At 49.9% G+C, this 24,070-nt stretch overlaps 1 protein-coding gene across 2 annotated transcripts in view; it reads left to right on the top strand.

Annotated features, from left to right (window-relative positions):
* The window catches only part of NUP210 (nucleoporin 210), a 142,488-nt gene that overhangs the window by 61,087 nt on the left and 57,331 nt on the right, over window positions 1–24,070 (top strand). For both annotated transcript variants that reach the window (XM_077116402.1, XM_077116403.1), the window contains 8 exons: window positions 2,224–2,382; window positions 2,944–3,012; window positions 4,371–4,477; window positions 5,647–5,787; window positions 6,729–6,866; window positions 8,322–8,477; window positions 10,307–10,505; window positions 17,620–17,765. In XM_077116402.1, the coding sequence (XP_076972517.1) occupies window positions 2,224–2,382; window positions 2,944–3,012; window positions 4,371–4,477; window positions 5,647–5,787; window positions 6,729–6,866; window positions 8,322–8,477; window positions 10,307–10,505; window positions 17,620–17,765 (1,115 nt within the window). The remainder of the gene's footprint in view (window positions 1–2,223; window positions 2,383–2,943; window positions 3,013–4,370; window positions 4,478–5,646; window positions 5,788–6,728; window positions 6,867–8,321; window positions 8,478–10,306; window positions 10,506–17,619; window positions 17,766–24,070) is intronic.

Below are 24,070 nucleotides of genomic sequence, written 5' to 3'. Positions count from 1 at the left end.
GAATGGTAGAAATCACTGAGATGAATGCACTAACCTTTGGGAAACCACCTGCATGAGCAGATGTTGGGCTGGGGTACATTTGGCAAAGATTTGGGAGTTTAAGGAACTGCAGGCCAGCCCACGCTTGAGCCAAGGCTTCCCAGAACTAATGCACCCTGGATTGCATGCGCCGAGTCTGGGGGTCTGAGGCAAGAGAGTGAGCCTCCCGTCACTCTTGGCTCACCTCCCCAGAAACCTTATGGTCAATCTTGGATTTTACGTGGCAGGTGGGGTGGGGGTGACGACAATTAGAAGCACATCCAAAGGATAGGCCAGGGGAGGGAGAGGTAGGAGACCCTGTCTCCTTGAAGAATGTGGGCCACTTGGCCTGGAGAAGGGCAGCTGTGGGGAATGCCATTTACAACTTCCAGATTGTAAGCCGGGCTATTCTGGGGCCCCAGGAGCAGGCTTCCTCTGTTTGTGGCCCCAGAGCAAGCAACTGGACAGAGACAGTGACCCAAACATCTGCAAAGGACTTCCATAGACAGTGCTTCTTGTTCCACATTGCAAGAGGTATTTAAGGAGTCTGTCAGACAAGCCCCTTGTTTTCATGATCTTATGGTTTTGTAAAGGAGTTTTTATCTCTGTCATGCAAGATCCCTTGGTATGTTACCCTTCTGGAGAACTTTAAAGTCAACATAGAGGGAGAAGCTAGGGCTTCATAGAACAGCATGGAGTAATGCTGCTTTACTGAGGAATTATTTTCTTGTGGCATTTACCCTCGATGCGCTTCCATCTATTTCTGAACGTGGGGCCCCTAATCTGCCAGAACGGCAGCCCAGCTCTGCTGATTTTCCCCTAATTAAGCGATAAGGAAATGGGCCGTGTATTCGCTTAGGGTTGCTCAAACCCTAGCATGCATCAGAGCCACCAGGAGGGGTTGTTAAATGCAGATTGCTGGACCCCATCCCCAGAGTTTCTAACCCAGCAGTTCTTGGGTAGGGGCAGTAATCTGCAGTTCTGGGGTGATACCAGTGGTCCAGGGGTCTCTGCTCTCGGGCAAATCACTGGGACCTGATTCCTGAAAAGAGCTTTCGCCCAAACTCTTCCAGGAGCCTTGACTTGGGCCCCTTCTGTGCCAGGTCTTCTGCCGGGACTTGGAGAGGACGGGGGAGTGGAAAATTGTTGGCCGTTGACCTCATCCCATCTTTTGCTGGAGGTAGAGCATTACCACACTGTAAGATCAGCAAGTGGTTTATGGGGTCATTCTAAGGAGTTAGGGAATGTTTAAATGGTCCGGACCTCCCATGTGTGAATCCAGCTCTGCTTCTCACCAGCTGTGGGAACATGAGCAAGTTTATCATCTTGATTTCAACAATTCTGCCATCTCTAAAATGTGGCTATCAGTAGTACCTTTTTCAAGGGTTATTGAGGGCTAAAACGAGGTGGTGTGCATAGAAAGCCCCGAGCAGCCCTGCTACATCTCAGTTTCTCCATCAGTGCAGGCATTATTATGTCAAAAATGCCAGCGGTCTCTTCCTACCAGGTGAGAAAGGTTGACACAGACGTAGTGGGGGTTGCAGAACCCGTTATTTCCCTGGCGAAATTGTTCTCCATCCTGGCTCAGGCAGGGTGAGTTCTTTTCCACAAAATGTTCTCAGCATGACACAGAGCAGGGAAACATTGATGGATGGTTGGAATAGCAACCGAGTAAATTCTCTGCAAATTTTCTCTTGGACCCCGGCAGGAGACCATTGACTGGGGCCTTTTTAGAAACCCCCAGAGGCTAGCCAGGTCCAGTGAAACTCACCGTGGTCCCTTAGAGGATTCTTAGAGCCAAAGAGTGCACTTACTTCTGTGAGAGTTCCCTGCCGCGATGAACAGAAATCAGGCTAATGCCAGTATCCTTCAAGCAGTTGGCATTTGGAGTCAGAAGCTGCAGTCAATTTAAAAAGATAGAGAGAAAAAAGCAGCGTCCAGCTGTCACACACACACAAAGGCAACTAAAAATTCATGGAGAGTGTCAGCTCTGTCCAGAGGCATAGAGAATAATATTAAAATGTTAAAAATGGAAAAAAAATAAGCAAAAAACAACAATAACAAAAAACCAAGCAGCTGTACACACAGCAGGATCCAGAGATTAGGGGGTGTTGATGTATTGGCTGCTAACAGTTCACCTCTCTCTCTCTCTCTCTCTCTGTCTGTCTCTGTTCTTTGTGTTTTGTTTTGGCTTTGGGGGTCCAGAACTGTCAATGCCTTCTGACCAGTATGAGCTGAAGCTTCAAAACAGCGTCCCAGGCCCCGAGCGAGACCAGGCGCAGCCCGCAGCCCTCCTGGCCCAGGAAACATCCGTGGTCACCGCGTTGCACTTGGGACAGAGCAGCCTCGTCCTCGACCACCGCAGTATCCTCTTCCCTGGCTCGCATGTGTGTAAAACATCTGCTTATTTGAAGTCAAGCCATTTTTCTCTTTGAAAGCCAGGCTGGGCTAAAAATAGCCCTGTTTTCCCTCAACCGTCCAAAAATCATCAAGAACCAAAATAGCAGCACTGCGGAGTGGAATTGCTCACCTCTGCGGATGACTCATGGAGAGGCTCCCAGGGGTGGGAGGTGGTGGTGGAGGCAGAACATCACTCCTCATCTCCAGAAACTTCTCCGGGGCCTGCAGCCTTGGCAGAGGGAAGCTGGCTGAGGCTGTGTCCACACTGGCACGTGGATTGGTGTGTTCCAAACCTGTGCATGTGCCCCGGGTGGTTCCCGGTATCTCTTGGGGAGAGTGTCCTTTCTAGTGTAGAAAGCACAGTGAGTCCTTTGACTCTGAAAAACTGCTTTGTTCCACTTGGCCTAAGCCAGCCAAGTGTTAGCCCCACTTCTATGCACGTGATGGCATGACAATAGTCAGACCCTCCTGCCGAGCTAAAGCCTGACAGCTGGTTTGTGTTTTGTTCCTTAATTGAGAATTCAGGTATCCGGATGCAGGGTGCTTCCAGGTTACCCAACAGCACGATTTATGTGGTTGAGCCTGGATACCTGGGTGAGTGTTGACCTCCTGGGACCTCCTACAGTTGCTTGTTTATGATTATGTGAGCGTTTAAGCAATAGCCTCATGAAATGCTTCATTCTATAGCCAGTTCCTTCGCCTTTGAGGCTGGAACTAGCCCTCCATCCTGCTCTTTTGTGGGTTGCTCACCAGCCCTTAGCTGGGTCCTTGTGCAGAAACAGCAGAGAACGTAGACCTGAGCTCGGGCAGTTGAAAGGTTTGCCTGAACAGGGAAATGGGTTGGGGTAGAGCAGTAGAGGGCTTTGTTTCCACATGATGTTATTCCAGGGCATGGTCCAGACCTGACCATTGCTAGGGACCTTCGGAGGTTGAGGGGCTAGTGGTCAGCTCAGTTATCTAGGGGTTTCTAAGGTGATTGTGACCATTTGTAGATACCTTGGGGCTGGGGGCTGGGGGGTGGAGGCATCCTCAGGCACGGATGGTCCAGAGAGGCACAGGGAAGACCTGGAAACTTCTATAACAGAGAGCAACTTAAGGGATGTCCAGGACAAATCTGTCATCCTGAGTCTCCATGGAAACACTTCCTTTGGTCCAAGTCGACTCACCTATTGAGCGCCTCAAAGTAGTTCAGTCACAATGGTGTCTGACTGACGTGCAACAGGAATCCCAACAGCATCTTGTTAGTCACCCCTTGAAAGTGTTGTTTGGTTCAGGAGGAAATCCCTTATCTCTGGCAAAGTAGTAACACTAGATAGAGTTGCCCTTTGTGGGTTTTTCTGGTATATTCTATATGCCTGGACTGGACTTCCAGACGGGTCCCTGGGCTTGGCTTCAAGGGGCCCTGAGCCATCGCAGTCAGGCAGTGACAGAACAGTGGTAAATAGCTAGCACACGGAAATGCACAGGGAAGGCTTCAGACAGATGCTATTTGAGGAAGGTGTTTTCTCAGAGGGAGTGTCTTTTAAGGAGAGGGCCTCACTGCAGGAGAATGGCTTTAGCAATGGCGTGGAGATGTGAAAACACACAGCACTGTGCAGATAGAGACCTCGAAGGACAGGGCAGGCTTACTAGGGGAAGTCTCTCCCTTCAGGTTTAAGAGCTTAGATTTGCCTGTGCAGAGGATGAAGTGGGAGTGAGCACTTGGGCACTGGAGTGGGACGTGTTCATTATCGGTCCCAGAGAGTCTGAGAGATTAGCCTAGGTTTTGTGTGTTCAGGGCTGATGACAGGATTAGCTCTCACTCTCCAGAGCCCCCAGTCATTCTCCAGGGGAGAGATCCTCAGCTCCTGTTCTGATGGTGGGTTGGTCCCATTCTCCTTAAAGAGATCATTTCTCAATCCCTTTGTCCCTGGTGTCCTGATTGGTCACTCTTCTGCCTTCCTGCTTTGTAGGGTTTGCTATTCGTCCTGGTGACAGGTGGGTGCTCGAGACTGGCCGCCTATATGAAATGATGGTTGAGGTGTTTGATAAGTCCAGCAACAAGGTCTACCTGTCAGATGTGAGTGCCGGCCTCGGGCCTTCGTAGGGTGCCAAGGTGGGATGCACCTTGTGGGAAGCGCTGCTGCTGGGTCCGTGGGAGACGCTGCTGCTGGGTCCGTGGGAAGTGCTGCTGCTGGGTCTGTGGGAGACACTGCTGCTGGGTCTGTGGGAGACACTGCTGCTGGGGCCGTGGGAGACACAGCTGCTGGGCCGTCGGAAGCGCTGCTTTGGGTCCATGGGAAACATTGTTGCAAGTTCCTGGGGCATTGCAAAACCCTTTGCACATCTGCATCCCATAGCTATACCTGCAAACTTCCTTAGAGGGCTTGGAGGCAGGAGAGGATGCCCCAAGCAATAGGGACACGGAGGTGGTGATGGAGGAGGTAGCCTCTGCCAGCTGTCCCCCCTCTTCCTTCTCCATTAACCTGGGGATTTCAGAGCACAGGGAATCCATTTTTTTTCTGCTCTGAAAAGGACTGGGGAGTCCTTTTGGCTTTTTCCTTGTTGGGCCAGGAATATCTTATAACTGTCCATCAGGGAGTCCCTGCATGACAGGCCCATCCATGTCAGTTGACTTTCTGGCTCTGGAAAGTAGTATACTACAAATGGGGGAGATACAGAATCTTTGGCTCTTTTTTTTTTTTTGCTTGCTCTCCACAAGAAGTTCCCCGGATTGCCGGTTATAACATCTAGGACCTTTCTAGTGGTTCCTGAGATTTTAGGAGGAGGAGGCGAGGTTCACCTTTGGTTTCTTTGCAGAAGTCGTTGCTTCCTCATGCTATTAAACAAAGATTAGGTCAAGCACTTTTTTTTTTTAAGTTAGTCTTACAGGGATTTTAATTCATTTGTAACACAGTAAGACAGTTTCCCTGTTGAGACCTCAGGGACTAAGAAGGTTAACCGGAGCCTCACACTCCCTGGGGTTGACCTCCTCAGGGGTAACCAGAAATGGAAGCACCGAGACATGCATGGAAGTCTGCTGGGAGAGCTCACAGGGCTGGGGTACAGGGCAGGTTGGGGAACTCGGCCTCACTTAGGCCTTCTCCCTGGGTCTGAAGGCCTCTGGGCCCCAGAGACCCCTGCGCCTGGCCTGGCTGCTGTTTTAAGACCCTTTTGCTTCTTTCTTACATTCTGACTTTCCCGAGTCTTCCCCAAAGCACCTCTCGCCTGCCCTGCCTTGCCTTCCAGAACATCCGAATCGAAACCGTGCTTCCTCCTGAGTTCTTCGAGGTGCTCTGGTCTTCCCAGAATGGGTCATACCATCACATCAGGGCGATAAAGAGGGGTCAGACAACCATTGACGCGGCCCTCACCTCCGTGGTGGACCAGGCGAGTCGGTCCCTCCCCTTCGGCCGCCCCCTTTGCCCGCAGCCTGGCTCCGCAGGGCTGAAACTTCCACCTGGGCTGGAAGGTGGCCCTGGGAGTTGAGAGCCCACCTGGGAGCTGGGGGACCAAAGCCCCAACCAGATTGTGTGTCCTCGTGGGTGCCTTGGGGGGTTCTTTCCCCTCTGTAGGCTCAGAGTCCCCAGCTGCACGGGAGGTGGGAGTGAGGATAGTAGGCTTTGGGCTTTTCCTGTTCAGACACTGGGTCAGAGTACTCCTCTTCCTCACCCCTTTCCCTGCCCCGGTTTTACAAGCCTGCTCCTTCTAGGACCGAGGATAGAAGCCCTTGTTTTGGGAAACAGTATTCTGGTCTTGGGCCAGTAAAGGACCAGGGACAAGCCCTACCCCACCTGGGAGTTAGGCTCCTCGGTGCCTTCAAAGTCTTTAAAATTTTTTAGTGGTTAAAATATTGATCAGTTTCGGGTTGGAGCAGCTTTGTAATGATTGGAAAGTTGGCATGGGTATTCCCATTTTTCTACCCTTTGCAAAACCTCTCACAGACCTATGTAGCAGGACATAGCAGAAAAAATGATTTTTTGGACTGGACAATGGATTCTTATCCAAGTCTGACACGTTCCTCTCTGGGGTGTTGAGGCAAGTTGCTTTGGTTCCCTGAGCCTCAGTTTCCCCATCTCTAAAGTGGAAATTACTATATCTACCCTGCAAGGGATCCCATGGGTATTGTCACCGCATTTATGTGAGTAAACATTACATGGGAAAGCCATCCCCATGGAAACTGAGAAGGCTGTAGGTTTCTGGAAGCTTCCTCTCCACTCCTCCATATTCGCAGACTCTATCTTTGTGACCTGCTCCCAGGTAGGGGCAGGGTTCTGGTTGACTGGGGGAAACTGTCAGGGTGATGTGCAATGCCCCCCACCCCCTTGTAGGATGGAGGAGTCCATGTGTTACGGGTGCCTGTGAGAAATCAGCAGGAGGTGGAAATACACATCCCCATCACCCTCGTGCCCAGCATCCTGACGTTCCCATGGCAACCGAAGACAGGCGCCTATCAGTACACAATAAAGGTAACCAGGAGACCCCAGATCTGGGTGTTTGCGTGGGCTCTTAGCTTTTTGCCTGTTCCATTGCTTTTAATATTACCCTTTGGCGGTCGGAGAGATGTGTAGATCAGAGAGTTTTTACGCCTGTCTATATTTTCCAAAGTGTGTCTCACAGCAATGTATTTTGGCCATCAGAGAAATAAAAAACTTAAAAGATAAAGAAAGCTCAGTAAAAAAAACCTGGAACACAGGTGCAACTTCCATTTACTCTTTCATATCTGCTGTCGGAAATATTTTCTTTTCTGAAAATAAACAGACCTCTTAGGGAAATGTTGAAATCCAAGGGAAAAATATTTCCAAGCCAGGGCAGGCCACAGTGGTTCACTGGCATAGTTCTCGCCTGCCATGCCGGAGACCCGGTTCGATTTCTGGTGCCTGCCCATGTGAAAAACAAACAAATAAACAAACAGAATATTTCAAGCCTGTCACTTGGCACATCTGATCATCTTTGACACTCATTTTCCCACGTGGCATTAAATAGGCAGGAGCTGATATCAGTCCCCGGGGTCTGTCTGCCTGGCAGGAAGGACAGGTGCCAGTTGAATTTATCATGTCTTTGCACTGGCATCTGCTGCCTGGTTCACTTCTGTGTGTCACCTCCCTGGCCCCTAGAGGTTGGGGGGGTCCAAACCCTTGATCGGGGAGGAAGATAGACTGCCGTTTACTAAGTGGCTGATGATTTGGAGAGGCAGGGGGTATGTGCTGGGAGAAGTGGTGTCTCCTTGGACCCCATCCTATACCTGTCTCTGTAGCCGAGAGTTTCTTCCATTCCACCCTGAGCTCTGGGAGGGATGCTTGGGTTCCAGGGTCTGCTCATGGCATGTGTGTATGTGTCGGTCCTCAGGTTCTCAGAATGGGAGGGCGGGACAGTAGGCAGGGTGGGGAGAGGGAGGGCCCTCAGGAGCCTGCAGCCTGGCACCCCGACCCAGGTCTTGGTCCTCCAGGAGTGGGGAGCATTGACTTGTGTGTGTGTCTGCACGTGCCCTTTCCTCCTACCCCTGGCTTCCTCATAGGAGGACCGGGGGGAGGGCTGATCCCATGGGAGGACGCGGGGGTGGGGAGGTCTGATCCCATGGGAGGGCTGTGGGGAGGGCTGATCCCATGGGAGGCCCAGGGGGAGGGCTGATCGGATGGAAGGACGGGGGGGGAGGGCTGACCTGATCGGATGGAAGGACCAGGGGGGAGGGCTGACCCGATGGGAGGACCAGGGGGAGGGCTGACCCGATGGGAGGACCGGGGGGAGGGCTGACCCGATGGGAGGGCTGGGGGGAGGGCTGACCCGATGGGAGGACGGGGAGGGGGGGCTGACCCGATGGGAGGGCTGGGGGGAGGGCTGACCCGATGGGAGGATTGGGGGGAGGGCTGACCCGATGGGAGGATTGGGGGGAGGGCTGATCGGATGGTGTTTTTCCTCCCTAGGCCCACGGTGGGAGTGGGAACTTCAGCTGGTCTTCTTCAAGTTATGTTGTCGCCACGATCACCGTCAAGGGTGTGATGACCACAGGCAGCGACATCGGGCTCAGTGTGATCCAGGCAAACGATGTGCAGAACCCCCTGCATTTTGGCGAGATGAAGGTATGTCCCCAGGGGCCCAGATGGTCCGTGGTAGGCGGCTGGCCCTGGCGGCCTCTAGCCACCTCCTGAACCAACCCTCAGACGTAACTCAGAAACAGCCTTTAGTCTTAGTCCTGTGCCTGGAGGTGGTGGTAGGGGCTCCCGCTCCGGCCCTGCCCTTGAGCTCACAGTTGTTTCAGGGACGGACACAACACAACCATGTGTCCTCTGGGTATGTGTGATCCTGGGGGGTTCACCAGACTGGCTGGCTTCTACATAGCTGAAGTTTCTGGAGCAGAGACCAGAAGACAGAAGGCTCTAGATAATCAAAAGGGCAACTCTAGGAAAATTTTCGGAGCTGAAAGATATGAATCTCCATGTTGGAAGACTGAGTATTGGGCTCTAGATGCACAATGAAACGGAAGCCCCCAGATTCCAGGAGTCCAGACCCCCCTTTCCTGTTCAGGTACAGAGCCAGGTGTTTCCCACACTGGGGCCCTGCACCTACCTGGCTTTTAGCAGAGTGATGCGGGTCACTACCTGACCCCCTGGTTCTTACCTCAACCCCTTTTATTTAGGGCAGAAATGGAAGCTCCACAGTGTGTCCTTCTCTTATAGCATCTAAAGCATGGATGGACAGGTTATTTCTATTGTATCTATTTATTGAGATCCTCGTAGACACACACACACCTACCCAAAGAATATAATGCTCAGATGAAGAGGTATTTAACAGAGACCACTTAGATCCAGCCTAATTATCAAATATTTCCATGCCTGCTGATCACTCTGCCCCACCTCCCAAGCTTCTCTGAATCAGTAAAGGCACTGCCATCACCCAGTTGCTTGAGCCAAAAGCCTGAGGACAATTCCTCCAAAGGTAGCACAGTATAATAGTTAGAACCTGGATTCTGGGGTAGCCTGCTTGGGTTCCAGAAGACCCCACCATGTTGTAGCTTGGGCGATTCCTAACCCTCCCAGGGCCAGTCTCTCCATCTGTTACATGAGGTTGGCAATAGAGCCTTCTTAACAATGGGTGGAGGGCATTAAATGAGTTAGTTGTGTTCTTAGAAGAGCCTGGTATAGAGTAAGTCTCCCATAAGTGTTCATGATTATTATGGCTGCTGTATTGATGCTGCGTTCTCATCCCCTCCAGCCAATAAATCCAAACAATGGAACCTTCAGAAATACGTATCTCAAATCTGACCCAGTCTTAACCCCTCCACTGTTAGCCACCATGATCAAGCCATCATCATCTTGCAGGGGTTTTTCCACCCGCCTCCTCACTGGCCAGCTGGCTTCTGATTTTCACACAGCAGCTGGAGTAATGGGATCCTCCAGAGGTATCTTGTCTCACTCTGGGGAAATCAGAGTCCTTACCACAGCCCCATCCTCTCAGGCCCCATTTTTTCTCACTCTCCCCATGCTCCCTCCATCCCAGCCACTTGGGCCTGATCACTGATCCTTTAAGATGCTGAGCTTGTGCATGCCTCAGGGCCTTTGCACAGACTGTTCCTTCTTCCTGAATGTTTTTCCCTCCTGCCCCTTTTGTGGCTGTCATGCCTGAGCTCACAGGTCACCTTTCCCAGGAAGCTCTGTCTACAGGCGCCCTCACCCTGTTCCCTAGGAGCCTACCTTCCCACCACCCAGTGCAGTTTCAGATTTCAAAAGGGCTATGAAGATTTTTCATTGGTATGAGAGGGAACTCCACAAGCGCAGCAGCTCACTTGAGAGCCGGCTCCTCCCCAGTGCAGCCTCCATATCCAATACGCGGCAGCTCTTTGTAAAGCCAAGCAGCAGCCCTTCCTCTCCCGGTAGAGGCTGATGGTGCTGTCCTTGTCCCTCTCCTTCAGGTGTACGTGATTGAGCCCAGCAGCATGGAATTTGCCCCCTGCCAGGTGGAGGCACAGGTGGGCCAGACCCTGGAGCTGCCCCTGAGGATCAATGGCCTCATGCCTGGTGGGGCCAGCGAGGTCGTCACCCTGAGTGACTGCTCCCACTTCGACTTGGTGGTCGAAGTGGAGAACCAGGGTGTGTTTCAGCCACTCCCAGGTAAGCTGGCACTACCTGGCAGACGCAGAAAACCAGGCCCAGGGCTAGAACCCTCAAGTTCTCTACAAGGGCTACTCCAGAATTCTAAATTGGGGGCTGAAGGTAACAGTGAGGGCCACAGCATGAGGAATAGCCTTTGTCCCCTTGTCAAGCTCCTGTCTGGTCTGACTAGCCAACTGTGTGGCCTCAGGCAAATAATTTGCCTCTCTAAGCCTCAGTGCCCACATCTGTAAAATGGGCATCATCCTAAAGAGAATTGTAGGCCAGAGTGCCTGTTTCATGCCTGGGATGTAGTAGGGGCTCAGACCACGCTGTGGACAGTTACACAATCAGAACACCTTGGTAGCATGCAAGGAAGGCCCTATCTCCTGAGGCTTGGAAGGCACAGACATTTATCTCTTCTCTCCAGCATCCCCTGTGGAGTTTTGATGATGATTCCATTGGCAGCCGTGGCAGTTAATCAGATGTCAACCCTGCCAGGTTGGGGCAAGCACTTGGCATGCATGACCTCATTTAGGCTTTACAACACTGTAGGAGAAGGGACTGCTGTTTGGCCATGTGTCAGATGGCCAAACTGAGGCTGTACAGCTTGCCAACGTCCATGGAGGCATGGGGTGGCGAAGAATTATGTATCTGGGTGTGTCTAATTCTAACCCTGGAGCTTTAATGGCTCTGTGAAATGGGGCCTCCCAGGCTGAGGGTGGGGCTTAGAAAGTAGTTGGGGTTAGAAGTAACAGAGCGGGAGGGGCTGTGCAAAGGCGTTAGGTAGGCCAGTGCGTCGTGTGTGCCTGTATCTCCCCTCCCCACGGCAAGCCTGGGTTTACACAACTTGTTAAATCACAGAGGGCCTTGGAGAGGCTTGGAGCTAAGTGTCCAGGCACTGGGGAGCCACTGAAGGTGTTTGAGCAGAGGAGTCACTTGATGTCAGGTTGTGTTTGGGAAGCTTAAATGGTGGAGAAGTGTATGGGATCACCTGTGGTGCCAGGTGGCTTTGACACACCGCTGTGGTTGTAATTACTTGCAGAGCCGTTTTAATTTGAAACTGCTCAGAGGAGGAAGCCCAACATCTCTGAAAAGTCATTGAGCAAACCGCATTAGCGTCCTTCCCTGGAGGGCAGTGCCATGTACTCTCCGAACTATCCAAGGAACTGAGCTTTATTAAATCTAAAGTATCGCCAGCAAGGTAGCTATTTAGGTTGGAGGAAAGCACTGCAGCAAGAGGCCCACTGGCAACAGATGGACCAGCTCTCCCCTGCATGCCATCCACATTCATCCTTGTGGGCAGCCTGCAGGGGCACAGACCTGGCATTGGGTCAGTTTCTGGGAGGTCCCAAAGGAATAAATACAGGATTTGGAATTGGCCAGTTCTGGGTCTGAGCCCACACTTCAGCTGTGTGGTGTTGGGCAAGTTGCCTAACCTCTCTGTGCCTCGATCTTTCTTTTTTTTTTTTTTTACATGGGCAGGCACTGGGAATCGAACCTGGGTCCTCGGGCATAGCAGGCAAGCACTCTTACCTGCTTAGCCACCGTGGCCCACCCTGTGCCTTGATCTTTCTATCTACAAAATGGGAATGACATCCCTTAGCTTGTGGGAGTTGCAGGTGCATATCACTCAGCACCCTGGAAGGGCATGCTTCAAGAAGTTTGGGTTCTAAAAAGGAAAAGGTGGAGATGAAAATCTCATGGTGTCAAAATTACCCCGAGGGGGCTCCTTAATTATCCCAAAGTGTGGACACATGTGTGGACTGAGGTGGCAGGCTTGTGCCTAGGGCCTATGCTGTGTGAAAATTATGCATCCCAGCAACCTGGACTCCTGGTGAGGGTGGAGCGATGCTCTCCTCAGAGATGTCCATGTGGACCCATGGGGTTTGAGGCCAGGTGGGTGTCAGCAGGTCTTCATCCTGCTGGGATGTCCACCTGGGGCCCTTTCTGGCTTGTGCAACAGGTTCAGGCAGATTTGAGCCCCTCCTTAGTTAACAGTCTCTTTCTGTCTGGCAAATGCATGCCATTGAGCTTTCCTGAATTAAGACCACACATGAGGGGACTCCAGTGGCAGTTGTTAGGAAGTGTCTGTAAGCAGCCCCATCCCAGACCCTCCCCTCCCCCGCTTCAGCACCCCACCCACGCACTGCCCCAGGCCTTCTCCTTCCAGCCCCTTTCCTCCCTTCTGCCCCATGCCTGCATCTCTGAACATCCTGCCTCTTCCCCCCCACCCCCCCACCACCCCCTTCCCTCTGCCCGAGGCACGCCTCCCTCTCCACTGGACCCGCCCCTCTCCCTGCAACATCCTCTGTGTGTTTGGGACTCTACCCTCTTTCTACTGGACTGGGACACAGGGGTCCCTTTCTGGCCTCATTCTCACCTTTGATGCCTTCTCACCTTCGAAAGCCCCTTGGCATGTGGACATTACCTCAGACCTCCCCAGCTCACCCCCAGGGCTTGACCTTGAGCCAGACACCCCACCCAGGCTGGGTGGACACCTCTGCTTTGAATATGTTTTGCTCCTCTCTCTGCACGCCGCCTCTTCAGGTGGCTTCCACCCCAATTACTGAGTACCTGCTTAAAGCAACCAAAATTCGTCCTCTCGCAGTTCTGGAGATGGAGGTGTTGGCAGCCTTCATCCTGGAGGGGAGGCCCCTTCCTGGCCTCTTCCTTGTTTCTGGGGTGTGCCGGCCAGCCTTGGCTTGTAGATGCATCAGTCCAGTCTCCCCTCCGTGGTCACCTGGCCTTCTCTCCTCTCGTGTCTCTGTGTCTCTGTCCACATTTCCTTCTCTTATAAGAACACCTGTCATATTATATCAGGGCCCACTCTAATCCATTTGGCCTCATCTTAATTTAACTAATTCTATTCGTAACAGACCTCATTTCCAAATTAGGTCATTTCCTGGGGTACTGAGGGTTAGGACTTCAACATATCTGTTGCAGGGACAGGAAGCAAAAATTTTCCTAGTGGATCACTAGGGGTAATAGTGAGTGGTACCACTCCCAGTTCCACCCCTTGGTTCCTGAACCCATGGATGCTGGCTATGGGAGAAATAGCACCATACAGCAGATGCTGATTCAGAGCATACACAGCTTCCTGGAGAACATTACCCCAGCCCTTCAAGGTATTGCCACTAAGATGGCACCATAATTGAGTTTTCAAAAGGCCATTCCACCGTTCTATCAATCCAGCTGCTTCTGGATGATGGGGAAGGCCAGAGAATTCCATGAGCATGTGCCCATTCCCGCACTTCATTTGCTGTGAAGTGTGTTCCTTGATCAGAAGCAATGCTGTGTGGAATACCATGACGATGGATAAGGCATTCTGTAAGCTCATGGGTGGTAGTTTTGGCAGAAGCATTGTGTGCAGGGAAGGCCAACCCACATCCAGAGTATGTGTCTATTCCAGTTAGAACAAATCGCTGCCCCTTCCATGAAGGGAGTGGTCCAGTGTAATCAGCCTGACACCATGTAGCTGGCTGGTCACCTCAGGGAATGGTGCCATATCAGGGGCTGAGTGTGGGTCTCTGTTGCTGGTAGATTGGGCACTCAGCAGTGGCTGTAGCCAGGTCAGCCTTGGTGAGTGGAAGTCCATGTTGCTGAGCCCATGCATAACCTCCATCCCTGCCACCATGACCACTTTGTTCATGAGCCAATTGAGCAATGGCAGGAGTTGCTGGGGAAAGAGGCTGACAGGTATCCACAGAATGGGTCATCTTATCCACTTGATTATTAAAACCTTCCTGCTGAAGTTACCCTCTAGTGTGCATTTATATGGGACACAAATATGTTCATGTTTTTAGCCCACTCAGAAAGGTCTATCCACATACTTCTTCCCCAGACCTCTTTGTCACCAGTTTTCCACTTATGGTCTTTCCAAGTCCCTGACCATCCAGCCAAACCATTAGCAACAGCCCATGAGTCAGTATACAAACACACCTCTGGCCAGTTTTCCTTCCAAGCAAAATGAACAACCAGGTACACTGCTCGAACAAGAATTTAGTAGACTGCCCTTCTATTGTATTTCTAGGTACCCCATGATTTACTAGCCAATGCCACAAATCTCTGTGAGTCATGTAACTTTGACTCCTGCTTTGAGTTTGCTGTCTATTATAATAGCCATGTCCACCCTGTCTTTGGCAATTAAGTGCTGCCACCTGCCTTCTGTCACCTCTGGATTCCATCATCTCCATTGCGTTTAAGAATTCCAGCTCAGTGACAGCAGTTCCTACAGTAATATCTGACCTACAGAGAAGTGCAACTACAGAGCTTTTCAGGGATGATGGCGCTAGTCTCACAAATTTATTTGTCACTGTTCTGGTAAAAGGTGCATCCTCTGGACATTCCTGGGGTGTAAGAGTAGGCTTTGCATGATAAATCCACTCTAACATTCCAGTGTCTCTAAGCGTCTGGATCCCCTCATCTACATTATACCAGGACAGTTCTGGCATTTCAACCTCAGGTAATGTTGGCCACCTTTTGATCCATGTTTCAGCCCACCATCCAAACAAACTGTTAATACCTTTCTAACCCCTCTAGCTATAACATTGAATGCAGAATCTCTGCTTAGTGGGCCCATATCAGTAAATTCAGCCTGATCCAGCCTTATATTCCTCCCACCATTATCCCACACCCTTAAAATCCATTGCCACACATATTCCTCCGATTTCTGTCTATATAAATTGGAAAACTCACGCCGTTCTTTTGAAGTATAACGTACCTCCTCATGTGTGATACTTTGTACTTCACCTTTAGGGGCCTGTTGGGACTTTAGTCTAGTTATAGGTCTGGAAGAAGTGAGGGGTGATAGGGGTGGGTCATGAAAAGAATTAGAAATATCTTCCAAGCCATTTGCTTCAGGGCCTTCATTTGCAGTTTCATCTGGTGAAACAGGATTAATCACTCTAGGGCTAATCCCTTGAGGAGGAGGTTGGTTGGCCAACTCCTCAAAGCAGGGTGAAGGTGGGGCAGTTATGTCCTCAGGGCAAACTATTACAGGGTTATCTAGAGAAGGCTCAGCATGGTCTAGGGTTTCAACCTCACCCCGACATCATGATCAATCCATATGTCACCATCCCATTTTTCAGGGTCCCACTCCTTTCCAATCAATGCCCTTACTTTAACAGCAGACACCATGCAACACTGAGATTTCAGTTTACGTTGTAAAGTTGCTACTCTTTACAATAAGATTCTGAGTCTGATTTTCAGAGATCTCAAGTTTATGGCTACAGGAGATAAGATTTTCCTTCAGGATACTCATAGAAACTTCTACATCTGTCAGATGGCGCTTAAGCTTCTCGTTTGAAACCTTAAGCCCATCCCTTTCACTCCTTAATGTAACCAGTGTATCTAACAATAACCAGCCAACATCTCTGCACTTCTTATTTCCACAAAACTCTGTAAAGTTGTCAAAAACATTATCCCCCAGAGCCTGGCTTTGTACAAGCAAAGCATTAGGAGAATCGAATGGTGATATTTTGACTATCTCTTTTGCCAACTCACTTCATGGATTGGGAGTGTCATTCTGATTATGGGAATCAGAGTCCTTAGTGCTTTGAGTCCAGTCAGAGTAGAAAACTATTCATAAAAACCCATTTTTAAGATTCTGTTTCTGAAGAACAACTCCCGGTACCAAGATGTATTAGTTAGGGTTCTCTAGAGAAACAGAATCAACAGGGAACACTTGCAAATATAACATTTATAAAAGTATCTCATGTGACCACAGGAACATAGAGTCCAAAATCCGCAGGGCAGGCTGTGAAGCTGATGATTCCGATGGAGGGTCTGGACGAACTCCACAGGAGAGGCTCACCAGCTGAAGCAGGAAGAGAACCTGCCTCTTCTGAATCCTCCTTAAAAGGCTTCCAGTAATTAGATTAAGTATCACTCATTGCAGAAGACACACCCCTTGGCTGATTACAAATGGAATCAGCTGTGGATGCAGCTGACGTGCTCATGATTTAATTCTGTGAAATGTCCTCATCGCAACAGACAGGCCAGCACTTGCCCAACCAGACAAGGTACCACCACTTGGCCAAATTGACACATGAAGCTGACCATGACAGATAGTATTTAGGCATGAAGTGTGTTGATATCTATGAATTACATTCAAATGTGTTAAAAAAATGAGATGGACTGAGGAATGGGTAGATATGCCATAAGGCAAGTATAACAAGATGTTGATTGGAGAATATGGGTGATGGTCATGGGTCTTGTGCATGTTTGAAAATTTTTATAATAAAATGTTGCAGGGGGCAGGCCACGGTGGCTCAGCAGGCAGAGTTCTCACCTGCCATACTGGAGTCCTGGGTTCGATTCCTGGTGCCTGCCCATGTGAAAAAAAGAATAAAAGTTGCAGGAAGAAAACATAAAACTGCACCCACCAGAATGGCTTTTAAAATAAAGATGAAAATACCAAGAAGAGCAGCCACCTGTAGCAGTCTAAATCGATACACCCATTCTGGGAAAAATACTTGACAGTAACTCCTCAAGCTAATCATTTGCATGCCCTGTGATCCAGCTATTCCATTCCTAGATATATGCCCACAGAAATGCCTGAATATGTTCAGCAGAAGAAACCCACAAAAATGTCCATGGCAGTGCTGTCTATCACAGCCCCAAGCTGGGAGAATGCAAATGTGCAGCAGTAGCATGAATAAATGTGTCTGTGTGTATCCACACAGTGGTATACTTTACCTGAGTGTGCACAGAAGATCTACAATGTGCAAAGACTAAGGCGGGATCTCACAACAACATTGAGTGAAGGAAGCTAGGCGGGAAGGAGCTTACACTCTGATCCATTTAAATAAACGTAGAAACAAGCCAAGCTGAGCTGCGCTGTTGGAAGTCAGGGTCGCAGTTCTCTTTGAGTGGAGGTAGGCTTGTGGACGGAAGGGTCCGCAGGAGGTTGTGGGAGTTTCAGTGATATTCTGTGTCTTGATCTAGCTACTGGAAGCCACTGGGAAGTGTATACTTAAGTGCGGATTATACGTATGTAAAAGCAAATGTAAATTAAAACTAAATCAAATTGTATATGGAGCCCAGGAGGAAAGAGGAGCTCTGAGCCTGTCACGTTTTCTCCTGCAAAAGGCAAGTGCAAGGTGGTCGTTTGACTGTCTCCTCCTCCTTGCAGGGAGGCTCCAGCCAGGGTCTGAGTACTGCAGCGGTGTCCGGGTGAGAGCCGAGGTCCAGGGGTACACTGCCCTCCTCGTGAGCTACAAGCATGGCCACGTCCACCTGAGTGCCAGGATCACCATCGCTGCGTACCTGCCCCTCAAGGTGAGCCCAAGACCCCCGTCCCGTCCCCACCCCCTGTCCGTTCCTTCCCTCATACGAATCTCTCAGTTGCTCTGACCAGTTTGTATAAAATCCCCGATTGTACAGACTAGCGCTTGGAGCAATTCCTTCTTCCTGCAGTTTTTCTGGTTCCCCTGCATTGCCTGCTGGGTGGCGGGCACTGACGGCTGATGTCAGTGTGGTCCCGTATGACCTGCCAGAGCGGGGTTAACAGGGATCGCAACAGAGGGAAGCTTCTGGTTCACTCCCGAGTGGCTGTGCCGCCTCCCGTGGAATCCCAGCCTGGTGACACTAGGCCTGTGTGTAGTACAGACTCTGGGGTCTCACATTCTGCCACCTGCATGATGTCCACGGATCACTTACGTCCCCAAGCCTCGGTTTCCCCATCCGTGGAGGGAGGCGGTGGTTGCCTGTGGGGTTCGTGGCACAGCCGCCTTTGCTTTGACTCCAGGCGTAAGTCCAGGTCTGACACGCGCCCACTCCGTGGCTGTGGTTAATTTAGTCCTTCTGTGTTGTTTCCCCGGGTGTAAAATGAGGCTTTTACAGTGCCTACCTCACAGGGACGTGGTGAGAGTTCGATGAGCTAATGAGAGAAATGGGCTTGGTAGGTTGTGGGTGCTCAATGAGAAGCGCTTTTAAAATATGAACCATGAAAGAACGAGACCTCCCTGAACGGGCGGTTGTGAGGCTTAGCGAAATGGCTCCATACGGTCAGATGGGAAATGGAATTGTTATTTACTGGGTGGAACCCTGCCTGTTACACGAGGCCCAGAGAGATGCAGTGGGGGGGAGCCTCCACTCCTTGTTCAGGGGAGTCTCCCCCCAGCTTCCCAGGCCTTTCCATAACACCCATGTCAACCTCTAGGACAGCTGTCATCTCCCTTGTTCAGAAAGCTCTCTTTTTTTTCTTCTCCCTCTCACCCCTTCTGGGGATGTTTAGAACCTTTCATCTGTGAAACCCTAGCCCTGATGCAGTGCCTGCTATAGAGCAGATACCAAGCAAGGGCTTGTTTGTTTAAGAATGAATGAGTTTGGGGCGGGCCACGGTGGCTCAGCAGGCAGAGTTCTCGCCTGCCGTGTGGGAAACCCAGGTTCATTTCCCAGTGCCTGCCCATGCCAAAAAGAAAAGAACGAACGAGTAGGGAAATGTGTCCAGGCTTACCCAGTGATAGTGCAATCCAGGTATCCTGGCCCCCAGACTCAGAAGAGAAGACCCTTGTAGATGCCCACTAGGTATAAAAGGCCCAGACCCCTCCTCCTACTTCATTCATCTATTTATTCAACAAATACTTGTGAATGCCTTCTGTGTGTTAGTCCCTGTGCAAAAAAAAAAAAAAAAAACGGGCAAAAATCCTTGCCCTCATGAGCCGGCATTCAGCAGAGAGAGAGAAAAAAGTGGAGACAGATAGTACACAAGGCGAGTAAGTAAGTAATGTATATTTTATATCTAAGCCATGGAAAAAGTAAAGTGAGAAAGGATGACACAGAAGGTGGGGGAAGGGAAGGTGGCATTTAAAATGAGAAGGTCAGGACCCCTCTGCCCACCCCCACCCACACACCGTGCAGACACTGGAGGTGTGAGAAGGTCAGAGGGCAGAGTTCAAGAAAATTGAAATCCCTAAGGTGGCAGCTGTCACCCATAAGTTGTAGTGCTTCCTCCGGAGCCCAAGGCCCTTCCTGGCGCCTGCTTCAGACTAAGTTCACTGTCCCAAGCTGGGAGGCAAGGGCTGAGGTGAGGAGGACCCGACTCTGGTCAAGGTGGCTTCTTGACCAGACAAATTAGGTAAGAGAGAAAGATGGATATGGGGCTCTTCTCCTTTCATGTTTCTTCTGCCTTAATGTTCATTAAGATCAGGTTCATTTACAAATAACAAAACCCAAATGAGTGTCTTAAACAATAGAGAGGCTTATTTCTCTCTCACAGGAGACATCAGAGATGGGCAGTGGAGGGCTAATGTGGCAGTTCCATAATAATTAGGGGCCTGGGCCTCTGTCTTTCCACTTTATCATCCAATGTATGACATTTGTCCTCAAGGTTGCCCCCATGGTTCAAGATGGCTGCTGGAGCTCCAGTCATCACATCTGCATTTCACATGGCAGGATGGCAAAGGGGTTCACTGCACTGCTGGGTTAAATTTCCTTTAGCAGCTTTGTCAAAGTTTAGAAAAGTATTTTCCATCTGCATTTCACTTGGCTAGAACTTAGTCCATTGTCCCTACCTCGCTGCAAGAGAGGCTGGGAAATGTTTTAGTGAGGCAGTTTACCATCCTGAATAAAATGGGGGATCTTTCCTTAAGGAAGAAGGGGAGTGTGCAAACTGGAAAGACAGCTAGCAGTCATTGCTACAACCTGGGTTTGTTGGTCCATCCATCAGTTCCCTCTGCATATCGTCACTGGGCGCTTTGTAGCTGCCAGGGCCAGGCCTAGGAAGCAGGGATTTTGGTGAGGAATCACAGTCGCTGTTAACCTGTTAGGCTGCTGGTCTCTAGGGGCAGCATTCCGACAATTTCAGTGAACATAGTAGACATAATGTTTAGTCCCAACGAAGACAAGTTACAGATGAACAGAGAAGTAGAGACAAGCTGCCTAGTAGAAGGAAGGGACAGAAGCATGAAGCCTGTACTGAGGTCAGACAGGAAGAGTTTAGAGAGCTGGGTTAGGAGTTCCGATATTCTTATCTAGCAGCGGGCAGGTGGTGAAGGTCAGGGGTACAGCACTGGCTGGTGGGAAGGTGAAGGGTGAGGCTCTTAGAAGCACAAAATAAGGACTTCCTCCCACCCTCATCCCCAGAAGAAAGATGGTCTTCAGATCGTGCAGGCATGCCCTCCCTTTTCCCCCCACCCCGACTTACAGCTCACCTCCTCCTGTCTGACTGGCCCATCCAGTCTGTGCTTGCCAAGTACCTCATCTCTTCAGTCAGCAGCCCCGATTACTCTTTAGCTCCCATCTGCTGCAGGGATTTGGAGAGCCCTTGTCCCAGGTGAAGTTCATTCTCTGGGAGCCCCTACTACCTGGGTCTGGGGGACCCCACCTACCTTCATTTTGGCGATGTTCGATGAGCTTTGACTGTAATGCTGGAGTCTCTGGGCCATCCAGGCACAGGTGTGACCTCAGCCACTGGCTGCCCAGCGCCCCCCTCTATTCTGCCTTTTGATCCTAGACTGAGTATGAATATCAGTGTGAAGGAATGTGCAGATTCTGTTTCCTAGAAATGCAGATTGCCAGCGGTAAGAGCCTTGTCTCACTGACTGGGAAACGGAGGCCCCAAGAGGAGAAGGCCTTGTCTGAGGTGCATGGTTCCCTGTCCTCTCTGTCTTTGCCTGTTTGAATATTGGGGCTTCAGCACTCATTGAAGAGTCTTCACAATTTATGAGCATTTTTCATTAGCTGTGTGTCTTATTAAGCTACCTCCTCGGCACAGGATTCTGTGACTCTTTTATGCCCGAGAGGTAAGGAAATTAAACTTGGAGGTGATAATTCATAGTTCCCCAGTTGTCAATTATCAGTCATGCAGGCACCTTCACACAGTTGGCACCTTCGCACAATTCTTTCCCTTTGGGATGGTCAAGAAAATAGCAAAAATGTTTGGCAAGGAGTATAATGACCTGCTTTGCCAACAGAGGAGTTTTTCCTAGTTGTGGTGGCAAGATGAGGGTCAGAGTAGAGGATTTGGGGTCAGGACAGGCCCAGGCCCACCAACAGGGGATTCTTGGATAAATTGCTTACCTTTGCTGGGATTTATGTTTTCCATCTGTGAAATTGGACAATGGTGTTGAAAAAGCAGAGGCCATTTATTGAGCATGTGTTCGACATGCATTTGTGCTTTTCCTACGTGCTCCCTTGAATTGCTACATTAGCCTCTTGAAGCTAGAATAAGCCTGACTCTAAACTACGGGTGGGGTGACCCAGGCTAGTAGAGATTGACTCACTCCAGGTCACACAGCTTGCTAGCTATGGCTTTGTTATAGTTGTGGGAATAGAGAACCAAACAAACAGATTAACATAGATAAAATGGAGGATAGGGGTAAGGGCAGTAGAGCAACACATGGAGGGGGAGGGTCTTGCTTTAAGACAGGAGGGTCAGAAAAGGTCTCTCTGAGGAGGTGATGTCCGAGCAGAAGCCTACATAAAGTGCAAAAGCAAGCTGTGAGACTGTCTTGAGCTCCTTCAAAGGCTCTGAGCAACCTCAGCAGTTCATGTGCAGGGGAAAGGCCCTTTTGTTGTTTTCAAAACCTGGGCATGTAGAAATGTAAGAGTCTGGGAATGGATTTCAGTGGGGTCCCCAGCTCCTGGGAGTTGCTCATGTGTGCGGGAAGGGGTGCCCAGAGAGATTCTATAACCTATATCAAACTCAGGGAAAATGTTCATATTGCAAAAAAATGTCAAAAGGAAAGAATTCTCATTTGAAAAATGACACCCTTTCATTTGTAAGGGTTGGGTGCAACTGTCCAACCAAGAGAACCTGAACCCCGGAGACCTCAGGCATCTTCTCCTTTGCACTCTCCCTATCCTTGAGGTCATGTGCATCTTAGAGCTGTCACTCAAGTGAGGGTCCCATCTGCATATCTAAAGTGCAGCTGGCTGGGAGCACTGCAGTAGAGGTCCAGGAAAGGGGTGACAGCCAAATGGTTATCAGTCTGTATGTGCAAGGACTTCAGGCTATTGGCAGTTGGGAGATTAGGGCCCAGCCCCTATGGGGGTGAGGGGATGGAAGGAGCTGAGCAGAGGATCAGGGCACAGATGAATGGATGACTACAGTAACAAGGTGGGAAACTGAGGTAGACGTTACAGGCCAAATGGAAGGAGCAGAAGGAGGCTGCCACGGTTGCTGCCTAGCAAGACATGCCGCCAAGTGTCATTTGCTTGGCACCTGTGCAGTGCCCAGGACAGACATTACTAATCGATCCTAGCACCCACCCCTCCCCCCAACCCTGGCAGCCATTTCTGCACCATCAGAGTCAATGCTTAAGGAGAAATATCTTGATCTCATGAGAGTAATGAGAGTTGAAGGAATTATTTAGTTCAAGGATAAGTGACTGTAACAGGCTTGGTCAATCCTGCATTATAATTATCAATCTGTTGTACAATTAGATTCATTTGCTTCCTTTCTTCACAGTTTCAGGGTTTGCTTTTTGTCTTTTCGATTTTCTTTTATTTTTTGGTTATGTAAAGTATTTATGTGGTTTCAAAGTTAAACCTATGTTAGAAGGTACACTTAGAAGTCTCGCTTCTTTCCCACCCCCCTGTGCCCTTTACCCCCATCCCTTGTAGATAACTATTTTTCTTAGTATCCCATTCAGACTTTGAGTGTTTCTTTTTGCAAAAATTAACAGGGATGATTATGAGTTTAATAGCAGGTTCCTTCCTCTCTTATCCAAAAGGTTGTATGCTATATTTTCTGCTCAGAACCTTCTTTCTTTACTTAGTAATGTAACCTGGACATCTGCACAGAAAGATCTTTGCTAGTCCACTGGTCTGTTTAACCATTTCCCTGTCTGTGGATATTTGGACTGTTTCCAAGCTTTTGCTATTGAAAGTAATGCTGCAGTGGGTAGCTTTATGCCTGTATTGGCAGATATGTGTTTTCAGGTGATATTCCCAGAAGTGACATTGCTTGGAAAGAAGGTAAATGCGCCTATAATTTTGTAGACATGGCCCAGTTCCCTCCCCACCCCGAGTACCATTTTGCAGTCTCACCAGCAGGGTGTGAGAATACATGTTTCTTGACAGACTCACCAACAGAGCGTATGGTCAACCTTCTGGATCTTCGCTGATCAGAGAGCTGAGAATTAATATTTCAGTGTGCTTGTAATTTCTTCCTGCCCTTTCTTTTAAAAAAATTTTGGTTTTTCTTTTTTCATATGGTTTTTTGTTTCTCATAGGGGTGAGATGATGCTGGGGATACAGAAAGAGACATATGCTCTACCCTTAAGCCTTGTCAGGGTACAGGCCCCAAGACAAATAATTTCTTGGTAGAATGATGTGTGCCAAGCCAAGCAGGGACCAGAGAATGAGGCTTCTGCCCTGGCAGGGTGGAAGTCATGGGCGGAAGTCATGGGCGGGGGAGGAAGGAGGGCTTCCTGGAAGAAGGAACACTGAATCCCGCAGTGTGAGTAGGAGTTCCCAAGGGGAATAAAGAGGGAACAGGGCAGCAGGAAGCCATGAGATAGTCTAATGCAGAGGGGACATGGTCAGGTCTGTGTTTCAGGAAGGTCAGTCTAGCAGCCCTCGGAGGGCGGGATGGAGAGGGCCAAACTGGAGGCAGGTTGACAGCTAAGGACTTGGCA

The sequence above is a fragment of the Tamandua tetradactyla genome, chromosome 9, assembly GCF_023851605.1.
Source record: "Tamandua tetradactyla isolate mTamTet1 chromosome 9, mTamTet1.pri, whole genome shotgun sequence".
Lineage (NCBI taxonomy): Eukaryota > Metazoa > Chordata > Mammalia > Pilosa > Myrmecophagidae > Tamandua > Tamandua tetradactyla.
The sequence above is the reverse complement of the archived record's forward strand: the minus strand, read 5'-3'. Positions and strand labels throughout refer to the sequence as shown.